This window comes from Platalea leucorodia (assembly GCF_965183815.1).
Source record: "Platalea leucorodia genome assembly, chromosome: 8".
In the NCBI taxonomy this organism is placed as follows: domain Eukaryota; kingdom Metazoa; phylum Chordata; class Aves; order Pelecaniformes; family Threskiornithidae; genus Platalea; species Platalea leucorodia.
The window spans coordinates 337,486-351,397 of record NC_138830.1 but is presented as its reverse complement, the minus strand read 5'-3'; the positions used below and the strand labels follow the sequence as shown (position 1 = coordinate 351,397).

General features: G+C 44.5%; 1 protein-coding gene across 1 annotated transcript in view; it reads right to left on the bottom strand.

The window, feature by feature from the left end:
- Positions 1-1,736: 1,736 nt before the first annotated feature.
- Positions 1,737-13,912, bottom strand: part of MCF2L2 (MCF.2 cell line derived transforming sequence-like 2) — a gene marked incomplete at both ends in the record, with an annotated part of 155,881 nt that continues 143,705 nt past the window's right edge. Inside the window, 7 exons of the mRNA XM_082319538.1 lie at positions 1,737-1,837; positions 3,018-3,121; positions 4,119-4,231; positions 4,802-4,920; positions 7,150-7,236; positions 8,979-9,050; positions 11,237-11,326. Coding sequence (XP_082175664.1) covers positions 1,737-1,837; positions 3,018-3,121; positions 4,119-4,231; positions 4,802-4,920; positions 7,150-7,236; positions 8,979-9,050; positions 11,237-11,326 — 686 coding nt within the window. The remainder of the gene's footprint in view (positions 1,838-3,017; positions 3,122-4,118; positions 4,232-4,801; positions 4,921-7,149; positions 7,237-8,978; positions 9,051-11,236; positions 11,327-13,912) is intronic.

Genomic DNA, 13,912 nt, shown 5'->3' with positions numbered 1-13,912 from the left:
AAAAGGTACAGAACTCTCAGGTCCTGTAGTCACGAACGGAAAATGCCAGAAATCACAGAGTTTAGATACTGAGAGTTAGAAGAACCATGGGAATTAACCACCAGAGTGCAACTCATAATTAACCAATAAGCCGTCACAGGCAAACAACATCTGAATAAGCCTTTACCTGCTCCAAGGGGTTTTCTTCCATGGGACTATCTACCCGCTTCACAGCTGTGCTGCCTCACACACTAAGCTATTTGCAATGCCAGCCTCCACTGAGACACACTTTAAAATATTTGGGTCCCTGCAAAGACGAGAACAGAAATGATACAGACTCCTACTATTTTGCTCCGAGGCTCAGTTACTAAAGTTTTGGTTTTGCTTTTGCTTCATCTCCATTTTTAGTGCTCTTGGCCCCTTTGTTATTTACACAGAGCACCACTAGTCTCAGGGTTAAACAAAAAATCCCTAATAGTGAAAGCCAATCACTCACTCTTGAGCTTCTAGGGTCATTTTTACCAGGCCGATCGTTGCCTGTTTGCAACTCTTAGTCAATGCTTATCTGTATTAAAGTACTAGCAGCTTTTGTGGGACCTAAGACCCAATTACCATCAAAATGCCTTCGTGCCTTAACAGCTGCTCTGAATGAGCTAATGGCTTGTATAGGAATAATAACGTCTGTAATCCCATTATATTATACATTATATCCTTATGTGGCAGAGATTTGGTACAGTCCTTTAATCAAATGTCCTGGAAAGAAGTATTTAACAACAACACTTTATCCACTCATTGGAGCATCTAATGCTCGCTGCCTATTTGCAATGCTTAAGTATATTCCAAATGGGATGAAATGTATCTACTCCATAGCCCAGCACACAAAGAAAGCATGCAGTCTACTCAAACATAGGACATTAAATGGCATTCAATTGAATTCTCGGCACCAAATGCAAAGGATTGTGATTCAGCAACCACAGACTGCAGAGGGGGCAGAGGAATGACTTATTTTGTAAAAAGAGTTCAAAATGTTCTTGTCACAGTAGCTGTCGCGTCTTTGCTTCCCTGCTAAGCCCTGCACCTCCACCTCGCTGCCAGGAGTTGCCACCGCATCACCCCAACGCAGGCGATACGCAGCAGGTTGTTCACTGTGCCGTTGCAAAAGGAGTCGCGGCATTGCTGTGCGAGGCCTCTCTGATGGTCCAAGTCAGAAGCTTCCTTTTCACAGCCACCCTGAAAGGGGATGTTTTTGGTGTTGACCATCAGCAAAAAGGGCACGTTTGTGATGTATCAGCTGGAATTCAGGAGGACGGGGAAGGCACAGCCAGGGGCAAGCAAATGGAAAAACCTCCAGGCGACCCCATGGCAGAGCAAGAACTCGTAACTGGGCACGTGTCCCTCTGCAGTAACTCGGTGTTCAAGCAAAGTTGCCAAAAGGTGCGTGCATAGTAACTCCTCAGCTCTGCTGTCGACCTAATTTAGGCCACGTCTTCTGAAACAGTTTGGTAATCAATGCGAGAAGCATTTTTCTCCTCTAATACTGAAGGTGGGTTGTGATGCTTTCTGGATGTTTAATGCTCCTTTCAAGTTTGTTTTTCCCAGCTTGACAGGGGGACACCACAGTTCTCATCTGTTCGTGCTGATAAAGTTTTAGTGAATTATGAACCTCAGAGCTTGTGAGAAAGGCAACTTTGATCCAGCGTCCACCCAAAATAAACAGAGCGATGGATGGGGTCCTGAGGAAGGCTGGTTCTGCTTGTTCAGCTGCCAGCCCTCTGTTCTGCTGGGAAGCTTTTGGCCACCTCGCTCTCCTTGGTGTCTGACTCTACCGAGGCCGTGCTGCAGGAATCGTTGTACATGTCTGAAAAGGAGGACATGGGCATTGTCACTACAACACGTCTAAAGGATTTCCCATCTACAGCCTTGAGGTTCATTGTTAAAAGCCTGAAATAAAATAAAAAATAAATAATCACAATTCTACTGCTCTCCTAATTCCTTCAGTAAAGGCAAGGGAGGCTCTTTTGGTATGTAACTAACTGTAATGTCTGTGTGGCTTTATTTTTCTTTTGAAGCATTAGACATGCCAAAGAAATGGGAACCATAGTTAGACACTGAGGGTGAAGGCAGAACTGACCTGCTGTGGAGGCGAAGGAGCAGCAAGTACCAAACTCCCTTTAAACCACAGCAGAGAATCCTGGCTAGCTTTCAAAAAAGGGTTTTCTCTTTTTTCACTATAACAAACTGACAAAAAAAAAAAAAAAATTGAAAGAAACCAGTAACTCAGAATAGAATGCTGGCAGCTCTCTGTCGCAGGTCTCCAGGGACTGGCTGTGCCAGGTTTTGCTTGCTTCTGTTACCAGAAGAAAAGCAGGACACATTTTGGTAAATTCTATTTGAGGATGGGCAAAAATCAATCTAAAATTGTAAACCTTTGATCTGCAGAGTTGCTGAGATTCAGCTTTTCCAGTGCAACCTGTTTGGGTGTTAGGTCAGAACGAAAGCTGAAGAAAGGATGACTTTTAGTGCTGAGTTGGCTGAAATCTGGCCAAGCAGCCCTTCCGCCAGCCTTTGGAGCCAGCAGTGAAATACGATGAAAGCAGTAATGGTTCATGAGATTTTAATGTTTTCAAACCTAGACCAGAACCACAGCCCTGATGCTGATCTAAATCCACAGCTGTGTCCGGAGGAAAGCTATCCTGCAGTTACAACACACCTTGCCACATGACACACCTGGGCTAGCTGTAAAGTAGTCAGCCTGGGTACTGGTAGCCACAGGAGTTTGGTGGGAGATTCAGATTCTGCCTGGGCAGGGGAAAACAGTTAAACCATGCCAAAGTAAGCTGCTGTGCCGAAGTAGCTTCGACACCCAAGGCACCAAATTTCAGGCTAGCTGAGCTGCATCACCAGAGACTGCAGCACAGACGTGCACTCAGGCCGAGTACTTTAATATAGAAAGTGCACTTTTTTTTGATCACATCCTTTTTTTGTCACATCCTTTTTTAGTATGAAAAAAAATGCCAGTAACACATTTCCTCTATTACCTGCATTGCTGTTCTTAATTATGTTGTTACTGTCCCCCTCTGCTGGCTGCAATATACTGGAAGGAACCCAGTCGCTTTTCTCAGAGACCAGTTTCTTCACTAACCTGGAATTCAGAGAACAGTCAGTGAATTTCCCTACATTGCCTTTCCCTGGGTTGTGTTTCGTAGAGGTGTGTGTTGGGCAGCTATTTCCTAAGCTAAGGAAGTAGGCAGAGGACGCAGGGAAGCCCTGCAGGTAGCTGGCAACTACATTGCAGCAGTGTCAGATGGGGACCCAGTATCCCAGCACAAGCTCACTTGCAAACAGACTGTGTGACAAGGAAGCAGTGGCTTTGGCCTGTGTTTGAGACCCTGGGCCAAATTCAGAGCTGAAGAAACTGAATCTTTCATGTTGTCCATCCCCCTTGCTGTAAATATCACCCCGGGTGGGTGGTTTTAGTTCACTTCCCACCTACTTCACCCCATGGGACTTGCTTCCATCTCAGTTGCACGTTGGTTCTGAGGGAAGGTCTGACCGCATGGGTGCTTCAAGGAGGTCAGATCTTCTTCCTCCAAATTACCCATGGAAAGAGCATTCAGATGCCCAGCCAGGTCTGTTCCTAACACTCACTTGTCGGCAAGAGAGAATAAACACACCAAAACGTCTGTGAGCTCGGGGGGCCAGATTCATTCCACTGTGTCAGCCACATCTTATATCTAAGCCTTTGGGGCTAAAAATGCTCTCTGGTTCACTGCTGCAGCTCGGTGGAAGGCATGGGGATTTTACTGATGTAGCCTGTGGGAGGATGCTGCCTTTGAGAGTTGTCCTTCTGGCTAGAAGGTGTCAAAAGCCCAAATATTCTCCTCCGTCTCCTTTATGCAAACTTCTGTCCTCTTAAGCCTCATGTCACAAGCATTTGGGATGAAAGCCAACCAGGTGGCATTAACCAAAGCTGCTCGTATGTTCGTGCCTCCCACTGCCTCTTGCACATTGTGGTCAGTGGGGCGAGTGGATTTGGATTGATTTTGAAGAGGCTTTGACATTCTTCTGAATATTGTCCATCTTTTCCAGGAGGGTATGGCTGTTCTACCTGTCAAATTCGGTCTCTCTGCTGTACTTACCATTGACCGTTCTCTCCTTCCTGCACAAACTGAACTAAGTCTCCATCCTCGAGAGTAAGAGAATCTGGGAAACAGCTGTCAAAACTGCCTTCTACCCGAAAAAGATTGGTCCCCTAAAATGAATGAAACAATGCACCAGAAATACAGTCACTATGGATGAAAGAACACTGTGCAAGAGAGAGCGAGTTCAGTTAAATACTGAATTAGGCATTTCAAGCTAGCAAAGATTTCTTCTGTAGGGAATTGTGTCACTTTTTATTCCTTTTATCATGCCCAGGTTAAATATTATTCAAACTTAGGACAGAACTGTGCTGTGCATTCAGGCTTTAGAATTAACCGGCCAGCCATTATTCTGATACAGAAATTGCGTTTGTGACACCAGGTTAAGTTATCTCGAAAAGTCTGAAATTACTTTTTTAAAGGCTCAGAGTTTTCCCTCACTTTTGTAACAGGTAAAGCTACAGCTTACAAGTAAGGGTGACTTTTTATGGTCCTGATCCTGATCAACAAAATAGTCTTGGAATAATCTCCCAACACCCCAGATCAAATTCCCATCTTCTGTATTCCCACACACCCCTGAATTTAAGGCTGGTGTGAACCCAAACTTTGCAGGTTAAATCACAATCTTTAGAGAAGAGGAGGTTGCACAGGGAAAGGGCAGCGTAATTTGAAAAAGGAATTACATTGTTAGGGTTGGTCTCTTCCTCCAAGTCAGAAGAGTTGGAGAGTTCATCTGTGCTGGAGGGGATGGCTTCGAAATCTTCAAATGTGTCCAGAGATGGAATTTGCCTGCTGGGCCAACCTTTTCAAAGGAGATAAAACAAAAAGAGTTAGCTATCAGTCATGAGCCTCTTTCAGACTCAGTCTTTTAAAAATAAATGTCGCAGGTTCACGTCCCACTATTCCACTTACTGAATTGCTTGCATCTGTTTTACAGCTTGTTCCCTGATTTTGCCATAAAAATTACGTTGCGGCCATTATGCTGTCCCTAAAAACCTGGACCACTTGCTGTCATTTGTGGGAGGGCAGATTGTGTGGCCACAGTGTGCGCGCCCATCCATACCTTGAATGTTTAGCATTGCTAAAGCTCTTCAGTTCCAGAGGTACAAAAAGCAAGGACCAGGAGCATTTCTGCGGAGCGAGCGCTGTAGCCAATGATAACTTCTGCTGACATGATTTTCAGAAAGCCATGCTCATTCAGTTTCCAGCTTACCTCCGCATGTTTATCTATAAATTGAAGTCCAAAGCCATTGAATTTTGGTTGACACCAAGGTGATATTACCACGTGAGGAACTTACAAGACTATACTCTGGAGCAGGCTGGAAGTGCAGGGAAGGGACAGTAAAGTCCATGGCACAAAGACAACCAGACCTTGGTGGTGCGTAGAGAAGATCCCATTAATATTTCTGCTGTTAGCAGTCCTATTGCATGATTTGCACCCAAAACCACCCCAGCCCAGTGGAAGGGACTTGAGCCATTTCCAGCCCAAGCATAACAGTCAGTCTTTTTACCTACAAAGGCATGCCCAGAGGATGTGTCCCGAGGGAAATTTGGGCTGAGCCTTGGAAGACCTGCCTGCCTGAGGCTCCCGTGATGGAAGAGTAACACAGCCTCTTCTGTACAGCTGGCAATCATGATCTACACTTTCCGTCACACTTGATGCCTGTCCCATTTCTGCCAGGGATGACCACCGTCCAGCTGGGAGGAAACAGACCTGCCAGGGGACTCTGCAGCCCTGACAGACACAGGCTGAACGGAGTCCGTCAAATCACCACGTGCCTTCCTGCTTAATGCACCTGCGGGACATCATTAGCGGATTCACAGGGACTTGGGCTGAGCAGATGCTGAATCGAGTTCTTTATAGCCTGTGGGCCATCGCTGTCGGCAAGGCAAAGCAGTGCTCTGACAACGAGGCACGGAGACAGATGCTCGTGCAGCGGGACTATGCATAACCCAGCACTCACAACCCACAGCAAAACCTGGCCTGAGACAATACAAAAGCCAAGGCAGGCAGTTCAGGCAGTAAACAGAAAAGTGATCTGATCTAGGAGAAAGAGGTTTATTAATCGATTTATTTAATCCCTCCCCACGCACAACCTCCCTGCTACGGGCACTGGTTGGTGCAACAGCGGGTCACGCAGCTCTGCAGCCCCTTCTCCTCCCGCCTGTTACCTGGGGGCCGTGACCGCCCCGACCGCTGCAGTTCAGCTACAAGGGAGACAGCGGCCGCCCTCCACGGAGCGGCACCCCCGGTACAACCCTGCAGGGATGGCTGGGTCATCCGTACTTTTCAAGGTGTGAACTAGCCTCTGACGTGGCATTCACGTGCTGGGCTGCGAGTGTCCCTGCCGAGGTCTGTACCAACGGAGTTTTGAGACCGAAGAGACAATTTCAGTGACAGACCATGCAGCATATAGAACTGGACCCCATATTCTGTATCCGTTGAATCACACCAGCAAAATACTAGCAACTGTCTAAATGTACACAAATACATTGATGCTAATATTAGCTTCAAACTGCTACAGCAATTTTAGTTCAAATTCACAGGTTGGGCTACCAACACCAAAAGAAAAAGATATCCCCCTTCCCACTTAGACAAAGCTTCAGTCGTCTTTTGCCACTGTCATTTGTAGAAAGCATCCAAGGCAGAAACCTGAACAGCAAGGATTCTTTACAAATACATGCATCAGCCGCCTTCTTCCATACAAATTGCTATTCTAACTTCAGAGACTAAGAAATAGCCTAAGTTTTATGTATACTCAATTCAAGCTATAAAATAACACAGATCAAACTCTGAGCTCTCTGACATCAGTTAAAAGAATTGTTTTCAGCTGTGCCTGACCTACAGAAAACCAGAATCTGGGACACTGTTTCTATACCTGCTTGTGAGCTAAGCTTGTTCTTTCATTGCTTTCATGGGAAATAATGTTCATTAAAAGAGAAAAAATCTCTAAGTTAAAGAGAGAAAATATTATCTTAAATTTATATTACAGTCTCAAATTGAGATGATAAATGTTTTCATTTTGTTTACCTGTCTGTGAAGCAGATCTAGGTACGGGTCTCGTGGTGGAACCGGTGTTACATTTAGTCTGGGCCAATATGGTGTTCTCAAAAGCATCTGTGACAGGAAGCACAATTTTGTGTCTTCAAGGTGAAACAGTGACCAGACCACCAGTACAAAGTGAATTCCCGCATCAGCTCTGCAACTGGTAGTCTCTTTAACAAACAGGCGGACGGGGGTCCAACAGTTACAAAAGAGGAGACACATGACCAGCACAAACGAGTGAAAAGACAGCAGCATTCCACAGAAAAACTGTAAGTCTGAGAAGGACGGAGAACAGCCAAATGGTGATGTTAATTAAGGAAAACGATGGCTGGGTGAACAGTGCAGTGTTCTATTTCACTACAGCTTCCTTACACATTTTTAACATATTTTCCTTGCAGCATTTCAAATCATTCTGTAGGTGATGGTATATGATTTTGGTGCCCATCCATGCAGCAACGAAGGGGGACCAGGGAGGGACTTCTTCCCAGCCAGAAATGAACGATCTCATTCTTGATGAATGCAACACAATTTTGTGGGGGAAGATTTTATCTAGGTAAATCAAACCCTTTGCGCTAACTCTGTCAGAGCTCTGGCAATTGCAGCAATATCTTCTGGTAAAGGGATGATGATGCTCCTTGCCTCCTACCTGAAGAAACTCAGTCTGGTAAGGAATGTTGTGCAGTAGGACCATGTTTTTAGCCAGTGAGGATCAACTCAGCTCTACGCTACGGATAGTACTTGCACCTGGAAATACCCGCTGCCTCTGCAGCCACATGGTACGCTGAGATCAGAAGTATCTCTCATTGAGGAAAGTCAGGTATAAACACCACAGTTTGGGAAACTCTGGTGCTGGGTGCCAGGATGATTCCAAACTTAGTGCCGGGGTCACTGGCAAGAGGAAATATTCTGCAAACAGCAAAACCGCTGTTTCCTCTGCTGCCTCTGAACTGTTTCTTCCAGCCTCTCTGTTCCAGCGTCCTCTTCTACTGGGAGTGAGATAGGAGATAGCTCCGATATGTCACCAATTCCACCACTGACCTGGCCATCTGCCCTTTCTACCACGGTTTTGTACAGAGCAACACAATCCTAAGAAAGGATTCCTCAGCTTACATCTCTCTCCTCCCTGTCCTGCAAGAAGGGTACCCAACTGCTTGTGCCCCACAAGGCAACATGCTCTGGCAGATCCTCTTGTAGAGGGAAAAGCTGACAATGGAAGCTGGTGGTCTTCCAGCGGCTGGGGAATAACTTCCCGGTTTCACTCTTTGGTATTGTTTATTAAACAGTAATTGATGAATCTGCTGCAACAAATCGGTGGAAATTCTGCTTGGCTGAAATGAAACACTGCACCTTAAATGGATATTAATGCACAGCCTAGCCTCTTCGGTAGTCCTCATGCACATGGCTCCTGCTCCTCTTAAGTATAGGCAGCAACAAGGGAAGAGGGATGCAAGCAGCCAGACTGCAGGTGAAAAGTAGCCCCTTGGCTCCCTGCTGCTGCCCTCTACGCAGTGAGGTAGAAGCCAGGCAGAAAATCCAGGTCCAGATCACAGTCTAGAGCATTACTTCCCAAAACAGGCTGAGAATTGGGGTTTTAATTTAGGCCCATCCCTAGGTGAAAGTTGGTAAATATAACACGAGTGCAGGGGACAGGCAAGGGGATAACAAGCTGTGTTTATCACAGTTAAACAGATAAACTGACACCAAATCCCTAAGGGACTCCAGTGTCGTTTGCCAGCAGTGATGAGATGTGAATTCAGTGAATAATATAAAAATATTGCCAAACAGGTTTTCATGCAGGATGGAAATACTCATACCTTCAAACCCCAGGGGAGTTGGGTCACTCTTTATTTCATGTCTCTTGACTTTAACTGCAGGAACAAGGGGACCTGTGTGAAGTTTGCAGAGTCACAAGGCTGTAAATATTGTTAAACTTGCTTTCCCATTACCTAGAAACACTACCTGCCTAATACTTCCCATTTCACCCAGAAAAATGACCAACCCCTAAATTTTAAGTGGTGAAGATAAACACGTCTGTGGTGTGGGTAGGAAAGAGGCCCCTCTTTCCAAAAGCCCTTAAGACAGTAAATGTATCTGCTTCCAATCAGGTTTCACAGACATTTTCTCTCGTGCTTGTCCCGGAGACGGCACTAACGCAGGCAGGCTCACAGTCTCAGCTTTCTACCCATAAGGCTGGCAGGGAAGAGCCCGCAAAAGCCAATACTTCTGCCGCACAGAAGTGGAGGGCGTCCGTCACAGGTCCACCTACAGTGCTTCTCCTGTGTCCTGACTCAGGACTGGTGATGTGACGGAGCTGAACTTGAACCGTTAGCAGTGAGGATCAGTACACAGCAGTATGCAGTAGCCCTGAACAAGGTGATCCAAACACCCTGGCTAGACCTGCATTTGGCTAATGCTGAGACAAGACTCAGGCTTCAGTCCTTTTGTCATCTGAAACATTTTCTTAAAGCAGATGCTGTAAATAAAACACTTAATTGAAAAGCACTGATTTTGTTTTCTGGCTTTTAAAATCATTACAAAAGTAGTTTTCCCAGCATTCAAAAAAATTGCCCAAGCTCTCGTGGTGGACAGGATCCTAGGACAGGATTTTTTTATATGAAACTGTAACAAAGTCTGAATTTCATTGTAATTCACACATGCTCTCTTTGGTAAACCACACTAAAGAACAACCCTTGGTTGCCCATTCTCTTTCTACATAAGGGCTTCTCTCTCTTCCCGAGTTTAGGAAATCAATATTAGGAAATAATTCAATCTTCCCATAGGCTAAGAACCGGTCATGTATTTCTGAAGCTGTTGCCAAGGACAGAAAGCTGTAAGAACCTCTTCTCCTGTGCTATGCCCTTCATTTCCATGTACTGATGTTGTAGTGTTATGGTCTAAAAAGGCTGGCAAAGAAACATTGTAGGTAGCGGTAATTTCACAACCTTCCTCTGCCAATAAACCCCACCGCGCTATCATTTCATGACACCCTGGAATTAGGTCGTTTCAGATACCTCTTCCTTCATTGCACAGTCAAAGATGCAGTTCGTATCCGTCACAACTATTCAGAATGCACTACCTCACGTACTGTGCAGCCTTCTTCCTGACAAATACATAGCCAAGATTTTTATACAAATGAATTCAGCCATTTTTCCTTCTATTTTGGTTTGTGAATTGCCCCGCAAATCTTAAACTTGCACATTAGTTCCTCTCCTTCATTCCAGGAACTGCCAAAAGACAATATATTCAGAATTCAATGTAAGACCATATGTTCTGTTTTCAAAAGTAACTCTGACATGTAGGCATAGGTGCCTACAATCCTACTGATTTTCAAGACAACCAGCTTGCCCAAATGCATGGGCTGCTTTTGAGTTTAAATGTAGGCGCTAGTGCAATAACTTAAAGAAAATTTTGTAAAAGTGCCTTTTCTCAAAATAATTACAGCTAAAAAATAAAACTTTCTTAAGTTTCCGCACGAACTGCGTAGAGTTCAGTGCATTCTGGGCACCTAGCTCCCTTACATGTGCCTGCAAATTTCCTTGCAATCATAATTTCTAATCAGAACAGTGATTATGCTAAATATTCTCAAAACTGGCATCTATTGCTACTCCATTTTTAGCTTGATTTCAGACTTTCTTACCATCTGATGTCTGCTGCACAATGCAGAGATTCTCTCCTCCTTGAAAGCAAAAATCCTAAACAACTTCAAGGAAACGGAGAAATAATTTCTACCGAATTTCAGTTAATCCAAACCAGGGAGAAATTGGAAACCTAACCCCACATCAGCCAAAAATTAATCCAGTTTCCATGGAAATGAGCACCACTCTTTGAAGCCTATTACGGAGAAATTGAGAAGAGTCGTTATGTATGCTGGCAGCACACCTTGATAGACATTCAAATTGTCTTGGCCTGCCTCCCTGCAGGTGTTATACTGGTCCTGACTCTTCTTCTACCGGAACCTCCTGCATTTATAAAAACTGAGCCTGGTGTACTCACTCCGTGAACAGCATTTGGCAGTAAGGCTATCAGTCAGCAGGAAGGGAGAAGGGCAGCTAAGCAAGCAGCACGACGGTACCTTTGGTCACAGCGGAAGCATTAACTGTGGTGCTGATGGAGGAGGCTAGGGAAAAGCGACGGGTAACTTCTCTTTCCTTAGATTCTGGATCTGGGAGAACAGACAGATGCAATGCATGGCAGGATTAGAGGTTAATAAGCACTGAGGGTAAAAGATGTCCAAAGCAAAGCAGCAGCTGGAAAAGGGTAAATAAAAGGTAGGTTGCTCCACTAAAACAGCCAGGAAAAACACCCCCAACGAAGTGAAGAGCACAGAAAAGAGTTTATATGAACATATTTTTTCAAAGCAATTCCAATCGCACCAATTTTAATACTTCAGAAGGGAGATGTATGCCATTTAATATTTCAGCAACCAACTAGTCTAAGTACAGCTACAAAACACAGAGAGATGAGCATGATGGTTAGGATGGTGTGTGTGTGTGTCTACAGATGAGGTTTGGATTATTTTAGACACTGAACTGCTTGTTCTGTGGTGACTGACCTGAAATATACTGAAAATCAAACATGAATGGTTTGGAGTTCACATTTGTCATTCCTAACTGTGTGGATGCCTGAAAACGTTCTCTGAGCCTCCATCCTTACTCGTGCAAAACAGCGTGGAGAAAGGGAAGACAACAGAGCTGTTTTTGTTTACTCCAATTAGGATCCTGCCTTTTCTCAAAGTCTGCCCAGGAACGAAGACACAACTTCCCCAGATTTCACCGTGAGATGTGAGTAGCATTTTTGACTCAAAATATTTCACAAACAGATCAGAGGTATAAATGGACTAACTGTCTGCTAGCTTCAGAGAGCACACGACGTTTCAAAACACGTCGAGGTCATTACGCAGCTCTTAAGAGGTTGTATCCACACATCTACAAGCACATCAATACACTTCTTGCACCTACCAACTACAGCAGCACCACTTGGGAGAAAATGTTGCTTGCGTACAAATATTTCCGGATTAGTTTTTCAGTCTCTTCTGCTGAAAACACTCTAAGCACATGTGCTGCATTACCCAAGTGAGCATTTCCATTGAGACATGAGTAAAGCTGTTCATACACTTCATGTCTCAGTTTCAGTAAGATACTTGAACACTTTACCAGGACACAACCTCTGCTGAAAATAGTATTAGAAATGGCTTCAACTATTCTATTGAAGGTTTTCAGATTTGTCAAAAATTCTTTGTGATTTTTGTGTTTTGATTTTTAAAAACATCAAAGAAATATTTATGTAAAAATTAAATAGTTGTTTCTTTTTCACTGAAAAATTCCCTGGGGTAGCTGAAGAGTTAGTTCACACAAAACTCCTTGTTGCACATGCTTATATGCTTTGCTGAATCTTAGCCCGATGTTCTCAGATGGTGCCTGGGATTCAAAGGGACTTTTCTATTCCAATTGCCTCCTTTCTCTTATCATGTCTACCTTCTCTTCTCTCTCTTATTTTTTAAAAACGGTTAACTGGCATACAGCACTGAAGTAAAATAAGTTTCAGGTGATTTTATATTTCAGGTTTAAATATCCTGTGCAGAACTATACTACTGTGAAGATTTCCTTGCCAGGGATCTTAAAATTCTCTTTCCCATTCCTCATCTTCACGTTTCCTTATTTTAACGTTCAGCTACACAACATTTCTCTCCAGTTTGTTTTTTCCGTATTTCTGCCTAGTAAATGTCATGTTCACTGTATGTTCCCAGTGGAGCAGAAATTAGCGTGACTGGTTGAACTGCAATTGCTATAATGGTTTATTATGCCAAAACATCACGAAACCATATTTGCTCCTTAAAATCTCAGTGCAATTTTAACTGTAGATTGGCTACTGTAAAAAGACTGTAAATTCTGTATCTGCCAATGCACCTCCTTATCAATTTACTCATAAAAGCACATACGTTCAAGTACATCCTTAGTTACACCTCCTAAAAGGCTGAAGAAAAACAAGAGGTTAAACTCTGCTCTCCGTGATAATTACAATGGAATGACTCCACGTTTGGACTGCTGTAACTGCCCTTATTAAAATACAAAGAAAATTTCACTCTATAACTACGGTGTTGGGCTACATTTACAACACATCGTGCAGCTCTTGGAGACCCCGTGCCAACTCCGAGGAATGTGAGCTTGGCTCTGCAAACCAGCACAGCTAATGCCAGCCCAAGGCCGGGAGATGCAGAGTGCCGCGAGCGTGGACTTCCACGCCCTGTGGTGTCCATTCTGTGTGGCTGCCCTGGGGTCTCTGTGCTGACCGAGTGCAGGATGGTAAAGTTTTGCTTCCAGACGTCAGCATTTCTCTGGCCAAAACACCAAGGTGCTTATACACGTTTTCTACCCCATCATATCCAGCCCGGGCAGACAGGTCAGCAATGCTTTGAGCGCCCATGCTCCACTGCCAGTTGGCATCTATCAGACAATCTTCTTTTCCCCCTAGTTAGTCTTGTTATTTTATTGTTTGAACCTTCCCTTTTATGTGTTCTGGCCATGAACAGACACAGTGGGTCTGAACCAAAGGATGCTCGGCTCAGCATGCCACCTCCTGCCACAGCCAGTAACGAATCCTTAGACAAAGGGGTCAAGAGCAGGACAAGCTCTTATTGCAGTAGCTTCCCTGTTACCTTCTCACAGCCTCCGATCTGCCTCAACAGCCAGTCCGTATAGCGCTAACATAGCTTTGCATCATCACTGCCTACAGAAATGACCACGCGCTG